Genomic DNA, 23,788 nt, shown 5'->3' on the forward strand with positions numbered 1-23,788 from the left:
TAAAAGTTAAAAACATCCAAATACTAGGCAAATAAAGGGGCTGCCTAGCCAAGTTGGTAAAGACATGTTCGATTCACCCGGAAGAGGGTTTGATTCCCTTTCATTAAGTCGACAAAATTGAAGAAACGTGATTTCCAACTTCGGAGGTGCGTATGACCCTGAGGTTCACTTACACTACACAAAAAATGAGTACCAGGTTAATAACTGGGGGGCAAAAGCGGCCGGGCACAGGGATAACCACTCTTCTCCACCATGTGCCGAGGTTAGGAATAGTGGTAGCCTTTACCTTCAAATCTTACAAGGGCCTATACAGAACGTATGCAGGAGCAAACTAGACTCAATGTTGGATCGAATGGAACTTCTAAATAATTAATGAAAAGGATACGAGAACGCCACAAGTTTGAGGCTGTAGTGTTGGCCTCTTATAAAATAACAAACAACAAAAGCAATGTGAAAATTTAAATTTGTGTGACATTTTAATTAAAATACACGACAAAATAATGATTTCGTTAATTAACTGCAAAATCACTGTGCCCCATTCCCTTTGCCCCTCCAGTTTTCTCTCCAGAACATTAGCCATTAGTGCAATGTGCATATACCAAGCGCTTCAGATACTTCATAGTACAGTTGGTAGTTTACCAGGTCCGCTCTTTGTGGTGCGCAAAAACGGCTACCCGCAACACCAGTATGTAAAACATCCAAAACTCTTAAAGTTTTGACTGATCCAAATAAAAAAAATTTATTTTGACAAATAACTTATTTTTCTGATAATAGTGTATTACTTTTGGAATTGAAAACCATCATATTGAAAATAAATAATAAATTGCCTATTCAAGGGTTAAAATAAAATATGCTATAATTCGTCAATTTTCAATCACAGTTTAAACAGATGATAGTCACATTTGAATTTTCTGCCTGTTCTGAACATTCGTTGTGATGAAACGTGCACAACATTCACATGTACAGTTTTGTGATTCTCCTTGTCAGATGCGGCAAACCACCAACTGTGGAGTGTGTGCCTAAAGCACTCGGCGAAAGTATCCATTTTTCATTTTTTTAATCGCTTCCCTTTAATAGTTCCTTCCAAAGGCTTCTATTTATCCGACTCTCGTAAGTACATCCTTATATGTCATTTTTGCCGTCCATTGATATTCTATCCATTCTTCTCCAGAACGACACTCAGGTGCTTCTAATCTTCTCATTCAGATGTTTCCAGTAGTCTTTGTGTCCGAGCAAAATTCCAAAATTATATTTATTTTTAATGATTTTTTAATTCTTCAGATCGGTTTTAATAATTTGGAGTGGTCCTTTCCTTGTTTGATTTTAGCCTGGCTTTAGCAATTCTGCACGTTATGCCAGTTGTGCTGCGTTCATCTGAAGTAATTTAGTACCCTATACGTAACTTAGTTTAGTGGAATGCCCTTAAAGTCGATATTGGCGTCTATTGACTGGCAATCACATATAATATATGTCTTTTTTAATGTTCGTCTTCAAGTTTAATTGTGTGTAGGGATTTAAAAAAAATTAAACTCTACATCTTAATTACGATATTATTACACATGAATTTCTATTGCACAAGACCACCTAAGTTTTCAATCTCTTCTGGAAGCAATCTACATTGTTTTTACTTGTTTCTAATAGACTACAAGATTACTCGTTGTAATGCTTTTAATTTATAAAATAACATTCACCATAGTCTGAAAATGTACGTGAATTATCAGTCCTACATACTTAACAAGGCATTTCTACTCTGTTGTTCATCTCACTTCTTACTTCCTCGTTCTTATAAACACTAAAGTGTTGCCCTACTTGTCTGTCTGTCTGTCTGTCTGTCTGTCTGTCTGTCTGTCTGTCTGTCTGTCTGTCTGTCTGTCTGTCTGTCTGTCTGTCTGTCTGTCTGTCTGTCTGTCTGTCTGTCTGTCTGTCTGTCTGTCTGTCTGTCTGTCTGTCTGTCTGTCTGTCTGTCTGTCTGTCTGTCTGTCTGTTAGGTCATCAGTCCAGAGGCTGGTTGGATTCTGAAATAGCACTACTAAAGGTTATGCGGTTATAAGGAAATCCCAAAAACCAATGGCAGCACCAAAATGAGGCGTACTAGGCAAGATGAGAAGTGAGGTAGTTTGTCATTGCTTTCCTCACTGGGTCAGAAAGTACTATTGCAGCACGACTGACCCTATGAGAAGCACCTTTCATAACACTCAGATGAACTAGTCATGCTCTGAATGTCATTACTCAGCACTACCCATACCCCAGCAACTTTCATATTGTCACAGCCATGGATGTTGACTGTGGAAGCTACACTTTACTCTGGCCTGTGCCAAGAGATGGATGCAAAAGTACTGTATCCATCAAGAAATGACAGCAGGCAGTTGCCCTACTTACTAGCGTTAATGGAGTATCTCTATGACGGCTGATTAGTGTTGAACTTTAGTAAGTCTCCACGAACGCATTCAAAATATTCGAGAGTAGAATTCGATATCAGAACACAAAAATCTCAGCAAATATCATGGACCATCTCTACTAAATGTAGGTGAGAGTTTTTATTGCTTGCAGGCCATGTTACCCCATTTCCAGTACCTAGTTTAAATAATTCGTTTTCGTTAGAGTAGTGCAATTTCAGGTTATATCCTGAATATTCTTCCCTTCTGTGGTGAAAGAGACGATACGCTTCGCATACTGATCGTGTTATTCGAGGTGGTAAGGTGAGAGGAATTTTCAAGAAAATGTTCCTCATTCCAAGATACTGTTGTGGACTGCAATGAATACGAAAACTTGAACTTGGGGGTAATAAAACATGTGCTAACTCCCCAAAGTGCCATGTTCTTTGACTTTTGCTGGAAGGAAGGATCTCATAGGCCCCACCTGTTGTAAGAAGTTATCGTTACGTATTCGATGTGCGTGGCGCTGAGGAGATACTTCTCCAAGCAGTTCCCCACTGAACCACGTGTTCGTACCAGCCATTCCACATTCACGATTATTGCTTCAAGATCGAATATCCGGAGACAATTATTTTCTTACTTCCATAATCACAGACCCTTCCCTCAAGTTTAATAAAGAATAAAAAATGAAACGTGAAGGTACTGTGGCCAAGGAAATACATAGTATTATTATTAATATTAATAATACCAATTAATACTAACAATAATTGTAATTCAGTAGTCCAACCTCGGAAGAATGCATATAGCAACTGGAACAGTAAGAAAACAGAGAATAACTAAAAAACGTTCCTGGCTGGGAGGAAAGGGACAACGCAATTGATCAGACAGACCTAAAAGAAATTCGAGAAGGGTCAACCCCATGAAATCGAGAAAGACTTTGAGCGAAACAACACACAAAATTTCTGTAAGAAGTTCAAAACTAATCTTACGGAATATCAATAACAAAGTCTCTGTTTCAAGAAAGGAAATATAGAAACTGGCACTAAAGAACCACGAAAACTGCAAGGAACTCACCAGACATTCTAAAGAACTATTGAACTGTCCCGAACCAACACATTTTCACCACAAGGACCTGAAAATACTAATCCGAATTCATTACCACCAGATGAAGAAGAAATCGCAAGACAGATCAAAATACTTAAAAACAATAAAGCATCGCGTGAAGATGGAATCATAGTGGAAGTCTTCAAGTCAGCAGGCCCACGCACCACAAAAGAAATCACCAAAATCATGCGACATAATAGGCAAACAGAACAAATCCCAGAAGACTGGAAAAGTGCATTAATTCACCCGCTACGCAATAAGGGAGACAACGGAGGTAAACAACTACAGAGGAATCTCACTATTATAATTGCATACACAATTCTATTCCGGTGTCTTCTCAATAGATCACAACAACAACTAGAACGACAAATCGTAGAATGTCAGGCAGGATTAAAACAAGGCCGATCGTGTCCAGAGCAAATCTTAAACCTATAGCTAATCCTAAGACATCAGAGAATTTGTAGCAAAAATGTAGTGTGCATATTTGCTGATTTCAAAAAGGTCAATGAATTAGTTGAACGCGAATCACTCCTCCAAATATTGAAAGAAATAGGTTTATTCATGAAATCACTTGCAGTCATAAAAAATACACTTGATAGACAAAAATTCCAAAGTTAAATTCATAGGGGAAATCTTAAATCTATTGAAATCAAAACGGCAGTAAGACAAGGAGTTACTCTTTAACTGTGTCTTTGACGAAGTGATATAATAATGGGACAAACAAGAATTAGCCTTCAAAATTCACCAAACAGTCACTTTAGGCAGAGAAAAAATAGCGATAGATTGCCCAGCATTAAATGTAAGCCTTTTGGGGAATCTTCTACCTGGCTCACTAGCAAAGTCAACAGTAACTTAGAAGATAAAATACTGTGTAGTCGACATACTTTGTCCTTGTGGCAGCCTCCGCATGGGGGAAGTTGTAATAATAATAATAAAATAAGCGCTAATAGTTTAATAGTGTGTATTTTTATATCATTTTAATAACGTCTTTTACAGGCATAGTATAGTATAATATTTAACTTGTGTGTTCCATGGACTGAAGATATTTTAGGTTACATTCTTAACTGAGTCGGCACTGGAAACTATGGCTTACGTCTTAAACAAGTTGCCTAGCATTTGCAGACAACCTAACAGTATTAATCAAGAGACATTTCAAAAGCCCAAAATCAGATTGAACTCCTCAAAGAAGCTGCGGGAAAAAGGCGGCTTTCATATATACTTCGAAAAGACAAAATGCATGTCGTGCAATGGGAAAGCATCAAAAGCTGGAGACAAATTATGGCAAAACTGACAGAAGTACCCGTTCTTCGCACGGGTTATCAGAAACTGGCTTTAGTTAATCATACTATCGGTGTGACTGACTTCATTAGATATTTATATCACTGGTGTATTTACTTAAGTACGTAGAAATTATTTGCCATGTTTGGAATTATAGTGCATCTTCTTCTTCTTTTCTTCATGGGGCCTCTAAATATTAGTTCCTAATTAGTGTCGACCTCTAAGATCTTTTGCTACCATGTTTTCGCTTCATTCCCACCTAGATATACCTGCTCCCTTCACAAAGCTGCAGGTTTAGTGTAAGTATACTTCCGCTAGATAGTACCAAAAATATAAATATTAGGCTACTGAATGTATTTGTTTGATCCGACATTTCATAACTATTACAAATGATCAAGGAAATACGCGATGCATAAAAGAAACTACTATAATTATCGAGAATTATAATTTTCAGGGCTTGTCACTCATGTCGCACATCATATAATGAATCTGAAATTTGGATCAAAATATCGGCACTAATAACACCAGTGATACTACTACTCCATGATTTGATAGAAAATAGTTTAAACTATAGGTAACAGACTCCGCAAAATGCTGAAACCTAAGGCAGTACGTAAAAAAGGGAGGCCCGTCGGCAACCACTTGTCGCTGTACTACGGAGATCTCCGGGGCTATTATTTTTATACTTCACTCCCTTTCCATCCCCGTCCAAAGGAGTGCTATGAGCGTCTTACACAACAGTTTTATTTTTTCCGGATAGTAAGTTACATGTGTATCAATTCTGGTTGGCAGCTATGCCCAAACGTACATGCATAATCTAGCTACTGTAGAATCTGGAGCTGACGTTGCCATGGCTACGGCCGTTCGTTTCTTTATGCGATTCCTAGAGCAGGAGTAGTGTGGTTCCAATATCTCTATAACGGTTGGTTTTAGGGCCTTAAAACATGGTTTTCGGGCCCGAGGGTTTACTGAGTTTTGTTCTTTGCGTCAAGGGGCTTAAAATGAGCTTTGTCTCGTCCTTGTACGACAAATTCGATTTCGCCTATATTAGCCTATTATTTTAATATTTTATATCTCCCCCCGTGCCGCCGCCCCCCCCCTTCCCGCGAATTGTTTTGGAAAAAAAAATACAGCCCATGTTACTCACTGGCATTGTAGCTTTCTATAGGTTAAGTAATTTTTAAAATCGGTTCAGTAGTTTTTGAGTCTATCCATTACAAACAAATATACAAATGTTTCCTCTTTATAATATTAGTATAGGAGTATAAATTACATCCCTACACATACGGTTGCCGTCAGGAAGGGCATCCAGCCGTAAAACAGGGTCAAATCCACATATGCGACACAGTTCGCCCCCGCAACCCCACAGGTGTGGGTAAAGCGATAGAAGAAGAAGACACTCATTTTAAAAATTCACCCGCTTTTTTATTCTTTTCACCCCATTAAGTGGATTTTCCAAAAAGAGTGTGTTCATTTTTAAAGGAGATTCCAAGTACCAATTTTAAAGTCTGTAACATCTTCATTTTTTGAGATATATTAATCCTCATATAAATAACTCAACTCCTTACTCACTTTTTTTCACACACCCCCGCTTAAGTGGATTTTCTGAAAACGAATATTTATATTCTTTTATTTTTAAAGAGGATTCAAAATATCAATTTTCAAGTCTGTAACATGTTAGGTTTTGGTGATTTATTGTAGTGAATTTCGCTGCTATAGAACCCTGGAACTGATGTTGCCATGGTTACGGCAGTTCATTACTTTATGCGATTCCTAGAGCAGGGGTAGTGTGGTGCCAATATCTCCGTAACGGTTGGTTTTAGGGCCTTAAAACATGAGTTTTGTTCTTTGCGTCAAGACGATTAAATTGAGCTTTGTCTCGTCCTTATACGACAAATTCGATATTTTGCCTATATTAGCCCATTATTTTTATATCTCCCCCCCCCCCCGTGCCCCCCGCCACGAATTGTTTTGAAAATAAAATACAGCCCATGTTACTGGCAATGTAGTTTTCTATAGGTGAAGTAATTTTTAAAATCAGTTCAGTAGTTTTTGAGCCTATTCGTTACAAACAAACAAATTTTTCCTCTTTATAATATTACTAGCTCTAGTACCCGGCGTTGCCCGGATAGTTTCTGAGTATTTACCTTTAAGATTTGCATTACCAGTTAGTTATGTGCGATGTGAATTTTTATAGAATTCCTTTTTGACTTGCAGATTGATGTTATGATATATTATGTAGTTTTAGAATTATTTAGATGTGTTTGATTTCAAGTTTTAGATTATTTAATTTTCGAGTAAAACTTCGTCCTTACGGAAGCTCGAATCGACTGGGAAGTATTTGATCCTGTCAAAAATTAATAAGTGATAACTATAATTATGTATTTAGCCGTCGCATTATCGATACGATGTACAGGATTTCAACTGTCAATAAGACTGTCCCCCTCTCGCCCCCCACCACTAAGAGATAAAAAGATCTGGATTGTCACCATTCATCTCAGTGACCCAGAAAACTCTAGATCCGACACTGTTTTCGATTATCTTTATATCTCACTCCCCCCTCACCCACACACACCCCAAAGGGGGCTGAACATGAATTTTAAAAAATTCGGAGTGTGACTAATCATTTCAGCAACCCCGTAAAAACTATGGATTTGATAATATTCTAGATTATTTTTATACCGCCCCCCTCTCCCCCTGCCTATAAGGGTGCTAGGGGTGTCTTACCTCACGCGGTTTGACTCCTGATACTAACTGAGAAGTGTACCAAGTTTGGTAAAATTGCTCCAGTGGTTTAGGAGGAGATGTGTCATTTAAACACACACACACTTCCATTTTTATATATAGTAAGCTTTTTATACTCGTACTTCACCCCCTTTCCATCCCCGCCCAAAGGAGTCCTATGAGTGCCTTACACAACAGTATATATTTTCCAGATATTAGATCTTATTTGTACCAATTTTGGTTGGCAGCTATGCCCAAACGTACATACATAATCTAATCTCACTGCTCTAGAATCTTGGAGCTGAAGTTGCCATGGATACGGCAGTTCATTTCTTTATCCGATTCCTAGAGCAGCGGTAGTGTGGTGCCAATATCTCCGTAACGGTTCGCTTTAGGGCCTTAAAACATGCTTTTCGGGCCCGTATGGCTTACCGAGTATTGTTCTTTACGTCAAGAGGATTAAATTGAACTTTGTCTCGTCCTTATACGACAAATTCGATATTTTGCCTATATTAGCCTATTTTTATATTTCTCCCCCGTGTCCCCCTCATCAAATTGTTTTGAAAATAAAATACAGCCCATGTTACTCATTGGCAATGTATCTTTCTATAGGTGAAGAAATTTTTAAAATCGGTTCAGTAGTTTTTGAGCCTATTCGCTAGAAACTAAGAAATTTTTCCTCTTTATAATATTATAGTATAGATTATTAGTATAGACTAGCGAATGTACCCGTGCTTCGCTACGGTATTCTACATTGTATTCGAATATCGAAGTAAATAGTGTACATGCAGTAAATAAGATTGTTTTAAAATTGCATGTCTCTTAGCGTTATCCGAGAAAGAGCATGGGGAGGTCCCCGTACGTTGTTTCCAATGTAAAGTGTTTGTTACGGATTTGTGATATAACGGCAGGCTCACTTGCCTACTGCCATTCACAATCGAGTTGGAAAGTTTACAGTATAATTGCAGGCCCCATTGCCTACTACGCGGACAGAATCGATTTGGGGAGTTTCCGTTAAAATGGCAGCCCCCCTTTCCTACTTCCAGACAGATTACAGTTGAGGAGTGTCTATTATAATGGCAGGCAATTACCCTACTATCACTCGAATTTGAGTTGTGCAGTTATCATTATAATGCCAGGCCCATTTTCCTACTGCCAGCCAGCTTACTGCCAGTCACACCAAGTTGGTGAGTTTCCATCAAAATAGCAGGCCACTATGACTAATGGCAGTCACATTTTAGATGAGGACATTTTTTTATAATGGCGGGCACCCTTGCCTACTGCCAAACACAATCGGGTAGGGGAGTTTTAAATAAAACTGCATGCTCACTTGCCTTCTGCAAGTCAAATCGAGAAGGGAACTATTCATTACAATTGTAGGCCTTCCTTACACAGGAGTTGGAGAAGGAACCCTTTCCTGCAGCCAGTCAAAGTCGGTGTGGGGAGTACTGATTACAATAGCAGACCCACCCTTTCTCGATCGCTAAAAATCGACATCAGTGAATATATATAGATCGACTTACGAAAGTATATGCGTGTTTACAATATTGAAGACCTTCATTTACAGATTAACTGCTACTAAACGTACATCATATCGACAAAGGATTATACCATAAGACACGCCGCATGTAGTGGCCTAAATGGCTGGTCCTATGATATGTCATCTATTCTTGGGTCAGATTGAGTTAGAAATGTGGAACAGGGTAAAGGTTTTGTAAGATTATCTCACATTACATTACTTTTCGGATAATTATGTGACAGCTACATACATAGCATTTGGCTCACATATGGCTACTGAGTGGTCCAAGAGTTTGATGATTCTGTATTTGATATAAGTAATTGAAAGAATCAATTATGCATGTGAAAATTCCAAATTGACTTAACATCGATTAATAGAGAAAAATCAAACGTAAAAGGGATAGAGATACGGCAAAAAGTCATAAGACCAAGGTTGTAGATCATTCCAAATTGAACGGAGATTGTGCAATCCGTTCTGTGATAGGAATTTCCGAAGGTCTGCACCATCATTAAAATTGCCTGCATATTTCGATATTCTTCGGGGATAAAAAGTGAAAAATTTAATGATCTAGGATGTTTTCCGTTCGTTACAGGCTAAAACGTATAATTTTGTCAAATTTCAATTATCTTCTTTTTCTTCTGGCAGATTATGCCGCAATCTGGATTTTGGGCGAGGCGGGTAAAAATTAGGACTTCCAGGTAACTAAACCAAAAATTATGGAGATGGTCATTATTACCCCTTAAACGGAAAGCTGTACGAAAATTTCGCCAAAATAGTCAGTGTAGAGGCACACAGTCGTTACGATTTGATTTATATAGATAAGGAATCTGCTCCATGTAAAACACCCTTTGGGCTATGTCCGCTGGACTTAACATGCAAAAGTGACCATTCATGATATCTCCCTTATTAATCCTCCTGACGAAAAAATGCACATGAAAAAAAGGGTTTAGAGGTGGAATTCTATCACGTTTGGTCGATTTCGTCAGGTTGGTCTTGTTCTGTATATATTGTGGAAGAGTAAAATAACCATTTCGGTTCCCTATAAACCACCAGTCCATTCCGGAACATGAAATGTTATTTAAGTTTAAAACCTACCTTTGGACAGGTGGATGCTAAATACAAAGTTTGGTTCGAATGTCTTCAGTAGTTTTCAAGTTGTAAGGAATACGCTTTACACGCACCCGCACCTGAGTTAAGTCCGATGGGACTTGTACAGAAAAACGGTCCGTTAATGATATCTCCCTTATTAATCCTCGTATCGAAATGATGCACATGAGGAAAAATATTAGAAATTAATTTCTACCAAGGTAGGTAGATTTCCATTAAGTTTGGTTGTGTATATTTTGTGGAAGTGCAAAATCACTGTTTCGGTTTCGTATAAACCCCCAGTCAGTTCAGGGATTTAGAAACAATATTTGCCCAAAACCTATCAAGGACAGGTGTATTCTAAATGTGAGTCTTGGTGGAAATACATCCAGTAGTTTGTAGCACTTGCGTACATACGGCGTAATTAAGGAAGAAAATAATACAGTTAAGAAAGTTGAAAGTAATATAAAATGGATTATAACTGAGGACAGCCGGATAACGACAAATACGTAAATGCCAAGTGAATGTATTGGAAAATCAAATGCCCCTCAATAAATTATGCTAGTGTGGGTTATGGATATAATAAAGCGGTAACAGAGGAGAAATTTAGGTCCAGTGATTCTTAGGTAAACAAATAATAAGAAGATGACTAATGGTGTTATTACTTAATCTATTCGAGGGCGGTTATAACATCCAACGATATTCCGCAAATATCCCGCAGATAGGCCGATTGACGCCTCTCTTGCCTTCTACCCAAGGAACAAACACGAATTTAAAAGCATGATGAGGAAAATGGCAATACGTTACTTCCCTGCTGGCATGCAGTCGGAGACGTTGCCATGGTAACTTGTAGGTTCGTTGTCGGTCTGTCGGTCACTCAATGCAGAGCATGATACCAGCGGAAAATTGTAAATTTCTCCGTCATGTGAAGAGTAAGGTAAATTATGAACATAACGAAAGTTGTTTATAATGAAGAGACGTTTCACGTACGGTAAACTAAGTTTACAGAAAATCAATAGTATAAGAGAAAATGGAGGAAAACCATTCGGTTTTTCCTATAAACCCCTGTCTATTCAAGGATTTTAAAATAATATGCATATCGAAACCTTCCCCGGGATGAGTATACTCTAAATATGAAGTTTGGTTGAGATCTATCCAGCCGTTTCGAAGTGATGGTGGAAAAACCATTCAGGTTTTCCTATAAACCCCCGTCTGTTCAAAGATTTTAAAATGATATGCATATCGAAACCTTCCTCGGGATGAGTGTACTCCAAATATGAAGTTTGGTTGTGATCTATCCAGCCGTTTCGACGTGATGGTGGAAAAACCATTCTGGTTTTCTTATAAACCCCCCGTGCATTCAAATATTTTAAAATGATATGCATATCGAAACCTTTCCCGGGATGAGTATACTCTAAATATGAAGTTTGGTTGAGATCTATCCAGCCGTTTCGACGTGACGGTGGAAAAACCATTCTGGTTTTCTTATAAACCCCCCGTGCATTCAAAGATTTTAAAATGATATGCATATCGAAACCTTTCCCGGGATGAGTATACTCTAAATATGAAGTTTGGTTGAGATCTATCCAGCCGTTTCGACGTGATGGTGGAACAGACAAACAGACAAACAGACAAACAAACAGACACGAAACGTAAAAACCACCGATTCGGTCTTGAGTTGACCTAAAACGGATAAATATCTGAAAAATTGGCAAAACGGAAGAAATTACAGACAGCGGACCCCCTACAATTTTATTTATATAGATTAAATGAACATCACAGTTGAAATATCGTGGCGAAACAATTAAAAAGTACTCGGAACAAAAGCCAATGAAATTAGATGCCAAAAAATGGAACCTGCATACCGACTAACCCAGCAAAAAATGTATCTCCAAGCATAAAAGACTAAGACATTACAATACAGTCATTAAATAAGAATGTCTCCATCGACCAGAAGCGCTAAGTTTGAACAGGAAAGTAGACATTGAAGACAGTGAGAAACAGGAACGCAAAACCATAAGAAAAATTCTAGGCCCTAAACTCACCAGCAGACAGTATCGACTCAGAGGCAGACAGGAAAACAAACAATATACAAGATTAATATTATTTGCAAATATTAAAAGAACCCACCCAGATAGACTTACGAAACAAACAGTTGAATTCTATGAAAACAGGAATAAAGCCAAACCAGACACAATGAAATGGATTGGTGAAATCAGAACCGATCTGAAACATGCAGGAATTACACCAGCAGATTCCCAAAACCGGGTAATCTTGAGATCCAAAATTCACAAATAGCAAGTTGACCAAAGAAGAATAGAACAACCTGGTCTGAAGACAGACTGGAAGCCCACAATAAAAGAATATGGGGACAAAGGAAGGTAATTGCACGCTTCTAAGTACTTTGCGTAGTCCTAATGAGCTTATTCGCATACAAATATATAACAATCATTCAAACCCGGCAGAGGTAGTCGGATTTTTGAAGGGTGGAGAAAAGTCCATTCGACACTCCATGTCGTACGATGTCGGCATGTAAAAGATCTCTGGTGACACATTTGGTGTTTACGGTACCTGACAAAATTATTTAAATCTCAGCCTTAGACGCCCAAGATAGATTTCCTTTACTCGGTCTCCCATCTAGTAAGCCTAGACTAAAACAGAACGTCGAAACTGACGAACAGACAGCCAGATGGCATGAAATTGAAATGTCTGCACACGGTAGCTGAGGCCATACGATTATTATGGTTATTATTATTATTATTATTATTATTATTATTATTATTATTATTATTATTATTATTATTATTATTATTATTATGTCCGACTCGTTGGCTGAATGGTCAGCGTACTGGCCTTCGGTTCAGAGGGTCCCGGGTTCGATTCCCGGCCGGGTCGGGGATTTTAACCTTCATTGGTTAATTCCAATCGCCCGGGGGCTGGGTGTTTGTGCTGTCCCCAACATTCCTGCAACTCACACACCACACAGAACACTATTCTCCACCACAATAACACGCACTTACCTATACATGGCAGATGCCGCCCACCCTCATCGGAGGGTCTGCCTTACAAGGGCTGCACTCGGCTAGAAATAGCCACACGAAATTTATTATCATTATTATTATTATTATTATTATTATTATTATTATTATTATTATTATTATTATTATTATTATTATTATTCAGCATAACCTCCGTTAATCTTAACATAAGTTTTTGGTTGAGAATTGTTGGTCTAAAAATGTATAAAATCACTCGTGCAGCATTTTTCATTGGAATCATTGTTTCGGGTGACTGTATTTAGATAATAATAATAATAATAATAATAATAATAATAATAATAATAATAATAATAATAATAATAATAATGAAATGAATGAAAATCCACAGCCTGCTTCCTGTCATTAGACCGGGTCAGGAATGGAAGAATGAAGCCCCCATCTATCGGCGAGGATGGGAATTTTGCCTGTCGCACTCCTCTGGAGCAATGATTAATGAATGACAGATGAAATGAAATGATATTGGAGAATGTTGCTGGAATGAACGATGACAGGAAAAACCCGGAGTACCCGGAGAAAAACCTGTCCCGCCTCCGCTTTGTCCAGCAGAGTAACAGGGATTTGAACTCAGCGGTAAGAGGCCGGTGAGCTGCCACCTGAGCCACGGAGGCTTTACAATAATAATAATAATAATAATAATAATAATAATAATAATAATAATAATAATAATAATAATAATAATAATACGAAGGAAAAGACGAAAATAAGCTATTCACAATATTCCTGCCGTTGTGACCTCTTATAGACATCTTCTCTCTTCTGTCTGTTATTCATAGTTTCATGTACCCTTGTTTTCATTTTCCCGCTGGTATTTTCTTCCTTCTTTTCGTGATGCAGCTTGATACATACGGCTCATTTAGGGCTTTCGCTTGACAGGACAACTACCCAGTCAGTTTTACAATATGCTTTATGTCGCACAGACACACATTAGTCTTATGGCGCGGAAGGGATAGGAAAGGGCTAGGAACGGGAAGGAAGCTTATGATGGTGATGATTGTTATTTAAAGGCACCTAACATCTAGGTCATCGGCCCAGGGAAAGAAGCGACCGTGCCCTTGATCAAGGTACAGCCCCAGCATATGCCTGGTGAGGAGATGGGAAACCATGGTAAACCACCTTCAGTGGTGCCGACAGTGAGATTCGAATCCACTATCTCTAGAATACAAGCTATGTAATATCTACGTGACCCAAATCGCGCGAACACTAGCCTGGTTACTGCTGTTTATTGAGATGACCAACAGAAATTGGAGCATCGCGTAATCAGCCTGACGGGATCGTCAGCTTTCATGGTTGGGCCCGCTGACTCTAATATTAAACAGCATCTCAGTCGGCATCGCGAGTCTGAGTGAACTCCGTTTCAGCCCTCGGTTCAGAATTCAATACACTGGACCGTGTGGAAATCATACTCGAAGCCTCAGAACAAAAGACTGGCAAGCTATCCCTATACTGCGTGCTAAGAAAGAACCACCTGAACGAACTTCGCCCAGAATAGCTCGCTTTCTTTCCAGTCCTACTAGCCTTTCCCGACGCCATCGCCGACGAAAACCTATCTCAATCAGTGTGTCATTAATCCACTACTAAATCAAATGCGTTGCTACGTGGGAACATGTACGCGAGGATATTTCAGAGAAGTGTATACAGTAGGGTGACAGGTTACAAGCATGAAAATACGGGACACTTCGACTGTCCTTGATTATTAGGTCCTATTTAAAATTAGAGTTTCTTAACACGTGCCACAGACATCTCAAAGAGTCCCATTTATTTGTAGAAAACAAGTTATTATTCTTGTTATTATTATTATTATTATTATTATTATTATTATTATTATTATTATTATACAATTTCCGCACATCTGTGGGGTCACAGATTCGAACAGTGTAGCACAATTGGATTTGACCCTGTTTTACGGCCGGGTGCCCTTTCTGACGCCAATCCCATGTGGAGGGATGAAATCACTGTTGCGTGTTTCTGTGGTGGTTAGTAGTGTGGTGTGTTGTCTGAATACCCAGTCCCCGAGCCAGAAGAATTAATCACACGCGATCAAAATCCCCGACCTGGCCGGGAATCGAACCCGGGACCCTCCGAACCGAAGGCCTCAACGCTGACCATTCAGCCAAAGAATCGGACATTATTATTATTACTACTCTTCTTTCCGATGATGCCTGCTAAGGACCACGAGCCAATTTCAATTCATTTCTTCATACTTTGTTGTTTTCTCTTCCGTTTCTTCCAATATTCTTTTATTCTTTCACTATGCTGTTTCTTTCTGTCCTCAGACCACTTCGCACAAGGTTTCTTATTGAATCTTCCTTGGAATCCTTTCATACTTACTACACTATTTCTAAAAGTCTCTGTGTCTATAGTTTCATCTTCTCTTATATTATTTCTTTCTAAATCTTTCTTTACTTCTTGAATACAGCTAGTTGTCGCCTTTTTGTCCCAAAGGTACCTGAAAATCCTTTTTGTTAATCTGGAATAATACATTCTGTAAACATGTCCAAACAAATTGCAATTTCCTTTTTCTTATGGTTTCTGTTAGGCCTATGTTTTCTATGTTCCTGTATATTACATCATTAGATCTTAATTTTCATACTTTTTTTTTTTTTTTGATTCGTTGTGCCCAGCTGTGGAGCGCGTTTGAACTTATTTTGCACAATGTTTCTTCTTCTTTTCTTCCCAATATCTCTTCATTTTTTCACTGTGTTCCTTTCTGCGTGTTTCTGTCCAGCCTGTATTTTGGTTTCTCTGCAAATTTATGTTTGTTTACTAAGCTTCTAAATTTCATTCTATCTTGAATGGTTTCGTCCTCAATACCCATTTCTTGTAGATCTTCATGAATTTCTGCTAACCAATTGTTGCGGATTTTCAGGGTTAGAGCTAGATTTAGAATTTTCTTTGTCAGCCTGTTGTTATCCATTCTGTGTAGGTGTCCGTAGAATTTTAGTCGTCTCTTTCTGATGGTATCTGTGATTTTTTCTGTGAATTGAAAAATTTCGTGTGGTTTCTTTTTCATCCAAATTCCATTTTCGAACTTTGGTCCTAGGATTTTTCTGAGAATTTTCCTCTCTTGTTTCTCAATGCTTATTATTATTATTATTATTATTATTATTATTATTATTATTATTATTATTATTATTATTATTTTAAGACGCCAGTTTTACATTTTATATACGCTGTCTCACTGGTTTGTTACATTTAATGCTAACCAAAAACCCTTAATTACTTTACACATCGAGACATATATACATCAGAGCTTTGTGGTAAATAAAGCTTAAACATGTTATTTTAAAATATACTGGACGGTTCACGAAAAAACAGGACGATATGCGACCTGTATACTTTTTGCCGCACAACGGGACAAGTTAGAGAAATAAGGGACAATCCCGTAAAATAAGGGACGTCTAGTCACCCTAGTACAAAGTGTGTACAGTGTATTGTAGAAGTGCGTAAATACGTTACAGAAACAGAGTACAGAGTACGGTACGTTAAGGTTCATTTTCCTTTGCCCACACGCACAGGAAAATGAACACAGCGAAAATTGTTCTGATGGACTGCATGTGACTGGGAGGCGTGACCGGTCTTAAGGAAAGTAATGGATAGGACGAGCATTTTAAGATAGATAATTTAGTTTCTTCAACGACGATATGTGTTTCAAGACGACTGCACAGAATGTTATTGGCTTGTAAAAATAACTTAAGTTTAAATGTGTTTTATTGTGTGTTATGTAAACTTCATAGATTTGTAACTGAGGAAGGTTGCAAATAACGACCGAAACATGTCCTGCTACCTGTGATTCATTTTATAATGTTAACATTCTGAAGTATTGAAACGTTGAAAAATATATTATTATTCCAATTAGAGGAATGAATAAATTTGTCACTCAAAAGTCAGTACGGAAGGAAAAATAAAATTCATCAAAAATAAAGAACATGCATTTATGCACGTATGATTTAAAACTCGTGCCACATTCAGATCATAGGCTTCAAACGATGGTTTCTTCTCAAACAGACAGTTTGTTTGTCCTTCGTGACCAGATCCGCTGCCCCTCTTATGAGATAGCTCCTCAGTTGGCCTCACGAGGCTGAATGAACCACGTTCTAGTCCTCGATTCAGAATTTAAATCCCTAGTTTGGCCGGAAATCGAAAGCGAATCCTCCGGCTAAGCGATAGACACTTCGCCTCGAACACCACTCGTCTAACTGATTGAATTTTGGGTAGTTTTGGATTTCTTCTTGTTCTCTTTCCTTTCACCATATTCTCTTTGAACGGTGGGTATAAAATGAATGGTAAACTTCGTCTATTTCATCAATAGCAACTGAAACTACTCTCTGTTATATTCTTCTTCTTCTTCTCTCGGTGCCTATCCGTTTCGGATGTTGGCGATCATGATGGCTATTTTCGTCTTGTTTGTGGCAGCGCGGAACAGTTCAACTGATGACATATTGCACCAGCCTCTAAGATTGTCAAGCCAAGATATTCGTCGTCTTCCAGAACCTCTTTTGCTGTTGATTTTCCCCTGGAGTATTTTTTTGGAGTAGGTTGTATCTATCTGTGTTGCTCATTATATGTCCCAGATACTGCAGCTTTCGGCATTTCACTATCTTGATCAACTGAGGTGTTGTGTTCATCCTTCTCATTACTTCCACGTTTGTCATTCTCTGGGTCCAAGATATTCTCAGGATCCGCCTATAAAGCAATGTTTCAAAGGCCTCCAGCTTCTTCTCTGTGTTTTTATTTAAGGTCCATGTCTCTACGCCACATAAAAGAACAGAAAATACATAACAGTGCAGAAGTCTGATTTTAGTCCCTAAAGTTAGATTGTGGCTTTTAAACACATTACTCATTTTCTAAAATAAATAAATAAATAAATAAATAAATAAATAAATAAATAAATAAATAAATAAATAAATAAATAAATATATGAATACTCATTTAAGGAGATAAATTCAATATAAGAACGGAATAATGTTAGAGCCGATAAATAAAGTACCCATTTAACAGGCAAAGTCAATCATACAGTAAAATATTTGAATCCTTTACGAACATGTAAATATCGTGCATTCATTTCTTATTTTATATCATAGCTGAAACCTATGGTCTACGATTTATTGAATTGCTTTGCAATTATAAAATGCATGGTCATCATTACTGTTGTATTGTGTTGGATAATTTCATGAAGAGCAGCACAAGGAACTCGTGATATTACAGGAATGAACACAATAGAGTTTGCTGATGAAATTGTATATGAAAAGGTTAGAAAGAAGACCGGATAGAGGAATGGGAATCAACTGGAGGATATAACTGTTGGACCTTCACAATAAGGAGAAAATTGTGTTCAATTATATGTATACGTTTATTTACATTATAGAAATGTTTAACAAACCACACAATAAGTGGTACAGTTAGTCTTAATACTCTGAGTACTGAACAATAAATAAGTAAATTGTACTAAGTCATAAAATATCCTTAAAATAAGACATTAATAGAGGAACAAACTTTTTTAAAACAATCAATATAATTCCAAGCGCGTTGTTTTGTCGAGTTCTCTAGAAATGGCCGCTGTACCTGCCGTCTTTAGAGCCTCCTTCCCCGCGGGAACTGCTGTAGCCATATTCCTTTCCGTTGCTCTGATCTCCCTTCTTGGAGAACTCTTCCTTGTGCCCGTGATAACCGTCGTGTCCCTCGCGTCCTTCGAATCCCTTCTCCTCGTCGAAATGCTCTCCCTTGTCGTAAGAGCCCTTCTTTCCCTTCTCACCAACATCGTAAGCGGCGTCTTGCCTACCGCCCTTCCTGAAGCCTCCCTGAGCTGCGGCGTGCTTGGCCTCGAACTCTCCGTGCTTATCCTGATGGGCGCTGTTGTTGGCTTCGTCGTAGAAAGAGTGGTCCTTCTTGTACTCATCCTTGTGGTAGACGTTGTGGAATCCAGTGGTCTTGCTGCCCTTCTTGTGATCTGCGTGCGCTCCAAAGCTGGCACTCTTGTAGCCCTTGGCGCCTTCATTGTGTTCTCCGTACTGGCCGGCCTCGTCGTGGTGAGCCTTCTTGTGACCAGCCTGCTCGTTGTAAAATCCAGCGTCTTCGGCGGCGCCGTGCTTCCCTGCCTCTCCCTGTGTACATAAGATACAAAAATTCAGGAAAATGTAATATTTGTAATGAGCGTTCATAGAGAAAAAAGACTCACATTATCTACTACATTACAACTATATGGAGTGCAGTGTGCACTGCCCTAACAAACATGACTGGTTCCATGGGATGGTCAGCGACTGCAGAGTGAGTACGGCTGGACCATGGTTCGAAGGCTCTGTACTCCGACCAACCAACCGAGCAGGAAAAGGAGTGGCCACTGCTCAGCCGTGGCTCTACGCCTCCGCATTCGGGAGATGGAGAGGGACTGGTCTCCACTATTAACTGTCCTGAGAATGGTTTTCTGTGGTTTTCCACTAGTGTGAATACCGGGACAGTTCCTAGTACAGACCACGGCCGCGAATCCCCTCACCTTCTCCGAACATTTCCTTCACAGCATCACATCCCCCTGACCTGAGTGACGGCGTTACCGTCTAGGAGGCCCTCCGTCCCCTTTAGGGGAGGAATGAAAACATTTCAGTAGTAGTATTAGTAGTAGTAGTAGTAGTAGGAGTAGTAGTAGTAGTAGTAGTAGGCCATAAGAAAATGCCTGCTATGAAAGACATTTCTTTAAATAATTAAAATTGATTGTTCACATGTTATACGTAATTGAACCAGAGCATGAAGATCGAAATTCAAATATTGATATTTTAAAATCTGAAATATGTGTCATATAGAACCAAGAATTCCCCGTGGTGTAGGGGTAGCGTGCCTGCCTCTTACCCGGAGGCCCCGGGTTCGATTCCCGGCCAGGACAGGGATTTTTACCTGGACCTGAGGGCTGGTTCGAGGTCCACTCGGCCTACGTGATTAGAATTGAGGAGCTATCTGACGGTGAGATAGCGGCCCCGGTCTAGACAGCCAAGAACAACGGCCGAGAGGATTCGTCGTGCTGACCACACGACACCTCGTAATCTGCAGGCCTTCGGGCTGAGCAGCGGTCGCTTGGTAGGCCAAGGCCCTTCAAGGGCTGTAGTGCCATAGGGTTTGGTTTGGTTAGAACCAAGAATTACAATCCTGTAATCACTCACTTTTTAGTAAAATTTTGAATATCCCTTTCCTTTTTCTTCTTATTATTCTTCTCGTTTATAAAATTAAAACGATTCTTTAAACGTTTGTAATTCTCTTATGGATAAATAGAATATAGGGTATTGAAATGTGCGGAAGAACTGCGTGGATAAGAGAGTGAGCAGGTGTTTCTGCATCCTCGGGACTGATAACGACAATCACAGAACTCAGTAACCCGATCTACTTCACCTAAACGATACGAGGTTCCAAATCTGGGCATCTTGGTCTCTGAGCAGACAATGTCAACATTGATAAGTTATTTACTTTGTTTTCCGAAGGCTTGAAATAGATCTTGATAAGAGAATAAATTGTCTCAACATTACAAACAGTCTTACAACATTTTCCCGTGTATTAGTTCATTATTTTACTTCAAAAGTGATAAAACGGAGTTAACTGAGCGTCCCACGAATGTGATAAAATTCCTTACCTGGCAATTCTATTCTTAAATGATAAAATCCATTGCACTCCTATGGTCTATTTTATTCAGTGACCTTTCCTTCATGGGACATAACATTTTGTTGTTTTTCCTCGTAAGTTGGTTTTATTTATGACTTGATAGAGTACAATGTAGCTCCATACAACTGAGAAGAATTCATATGTATCTTAAGCGTCCACTCTTGTCTGGAATCTCTACGTGTAATCGCAATGTCAAAACATTAGCAAAATGAAGGAAAGTAGTAAAGAATACACGATGGTGTGTATTTCAGACACTCAAAGCAAATGATAAATAATGTGGACAAGAACTGAGTTACCAGTAACCTATTTGACCCTGGCCCAGTCCAGTGCAACCTATTCACCACGGCGGAAATTAACTTATTTTGATCCTCGGAAATGGCTTTAGCGCAGAATGCATCTTAGAGCGTTATTATATGCTGCGCGAAATTAATGTAGTTTTATATGTGTCAAGCATTATAGATGACACGCATGTACCGACATGGCATTGAGCCCGAAAGTGACTGAATTTTCACCCCTTCCGTCTCTGATAATCATTAATTTATTGTTATATTTAACCTAAATTAATTACCTTGTCAAAAGCATGTTGACTCTTGTATCCTTTCTCGCCCTTTTCTCCCTGGCTGGCATAGTGAGATGCGTCCTGCTCCTCTCCGCCACCCCTCTTGTAGTTCCCACCATGATAGCCATCGACTCCAGCGTCGCCTTCCACTTCTTCCTTGAACTCGCCGCCAGCCAGATTATACTCAGCGGACTCTCCAGCGTCTTCAATGTCGGCAGCCTCTATGGCATCCCCAGCGTCATCCTCCAGTTCTTCTGCCTGCTGATACTTGGCAAGGTGCCCCAAGCCGGACAGTCCAGCGCCACCAAAGTGTCCGTACCCTCCATGGCCAATCCCTATTCCACCTTCACTTCCCAGTCCTCCAAAATGCTTGCCGTAGTACGCTGAAGTACTGCCAGAATTATCACCGAGCTGCACGTATTTCGCAGGACCGTTCCCATAACTGGTGTAGATGTACCCCGTAGCTGAAGATGCAAGATCCTTTGAAGCCGAACTGGCCATGTACATCTTGCCCTCTAAATTCTGTTTGTTATGGACTGGCTCAAATGTTTCCACGGTGTCCTGTGAACCAGCCTTAGTTAAACAGCCATTATACACGACGACGAAGACTACAGCAATATGGTAAATGTACCGATGCTGAGCCATGGTTTGATCTCCTAAATACACTTTTAACACTGTTAAAATAATTTAACTGCTACACCACTTCACAACTTGTGACTTGCTGTGCTTTGAATACACTGACTATCCAAGCCGAGAATCTGACTTTATATACTGTGTTCTAGTAACACATGATTTTCACGGATGATTGACTTTTTAAATGTGAGTGATTTGCTTATGCAAACCCAGTTTGTGTGTTCTTGGAATACTTTTCTAGTCTGGCCTTCAGGTGCGAGGACAGAGATACTAGCCGTTGCGGCAATGTAAGGTAATTCTTGAGCCGGCAAAGGCAATTGTGCTTGTTGGCTGTGGGACAGCACAGATGAGAAAGCGGCCTTCGCACTTACCACACCTCTGAAATTCGATCATAATGACAGACACCGTTTAAAACGTACATGAAACACCCGAGTAAAATTGCACTCAATGATCCGAGTAACGTATGAGAAAGAACAGTGAAAGAAATTAAAGAAAATAAAACTTGTTATTTCATGATCATTAAGATAGTTACTTTTCGAACTGAGAAAGGTACGAAACATGGAATTTTAGTAGCCCTTCAAACGAAATGCATAATTACGTAAAGTCCGACTCCATGGCTAAATAATCAGCGTGCTGGCCTTTAGTCACAGGCGCCCCAGGTTCGATTCCCGGCAGGATCAGGAATTTTAACCATCATTGGTTAATTTCGCTGGCGTGGGGGCTGGGTATATGTGTCGTCTTCATAGTCATTTCATCCTTATCACGACGCGCAGGTCGCCTACGAGCATCAAATCAAAAGACCTGCACCTGTGATCGAACATGTCCACGGACACTCCCGGCACTAAAAGCCATACGCCATTTCATTACATATAAAAGGTGTTACCATATATTGTTGTATGTTTTTTACTTTAAATGCGCGAACGAATAAAGGAAAAAATCATTTCCTCCGTGGATCAGTTGCAGAGTGTCGCCTCCAGATCCCAACATTGCGGGTGAAATTCTGGCAGAAACACATGAATTGTTGAAGGGTAGTAAATAAGTCCATTCGACACTCTATGTCACACGATATCCGCTTGTGAAAGATCTCCTGTGACACATTTGATATATACCCGACAAAATGAACTAAAACAGTCACAGGTCATGAAAATACAGGTCTGGATGCTCTGGTATCAAGCAGCGGTAAACGGAAAGCTGAAATTAAAAGTCAGGCAACCTATATGGCACGAAATAAAAATTGCCCAAGCACGGTACCCAAACATATTATTATTATTATTATTATTATTATTATTATTATTATTATTATTATTATTATTATTATTATTATTATTATTATTATTATTATTATTATTATTATTATTATTATTGCTCTATATGAATTTAATAACCACTTTAAATTGCTCATTTAATTTAGAGAACTTTTACTCACAAATAGTGTATGAACCACATGCGCAAGGAACTTAAGCGGACTCGTCCTACGCTACGAAATCAGCTCCGCTTCATCTGGAAAGTACTGGATTCGACCGCTAAAGATTTACTTGTTACTTAAATAACTAGTTCTGTACTAAATTTTCTGCGAGTGAAATTAAACACGAATCGCTGTATGTATTGAATAAACGACTCAGGTTATTGGGCATTAGCATTTAGGTCATCAGTAGGGTACAGATACTCGGGGACTGATTCATTGTGTTCTTCTCAATCCTCATCTTCATTAACATATAATAGTTCAGACTTTTTATTTATTTATTTCTTTATTTATTTATTTATTTATTTATTTATGTATTTATTTATTTATTTATTTAATGCTAATATA

General features: G+C 38.9%; 1 protein-coding gene across 1 annotated transcript; it reads right to left on the reverse strand.

Moving 5' to 3' along the window:
• Nucleotides 1-18,688: 18,688 nt before the first annotated feature.
• On the reverse strand, nt 18,689-21,990 carry LOC136866687 (uncharacterized). Its single transcript, XM_067143801.2, has 2 exons — nt 21,355-21,990; nt 18,689-19,246 (listed from the first exon to the last, which is right to left on the reverse strand). Exons 1-2 carry the CDS (start codon nt 21,988-21,990, stop codon nt 18,689-18,691), a joined length of 1,194 nt encoding a protein of 397 aa, XP_066999902.2.
• Between the last annotated feature and the right edge of the window lie 1,798 nt (nt 21,991-23,788).

Source organism: Anabrus simplex, chromosome 3, assembly GCF_040414725.1.
Source record: "Anabrus simplex isolate iqAnaSimp1 chromosome 3, ASM4041472v1, whole genome shotgun sequence".
Taxonomy (NCBI): Eukaryota; Metazoa; Arthropoda; class Insecta; order Orthoptera; family Tettigoniidae; genus Anabrus; species Anabrus simplex.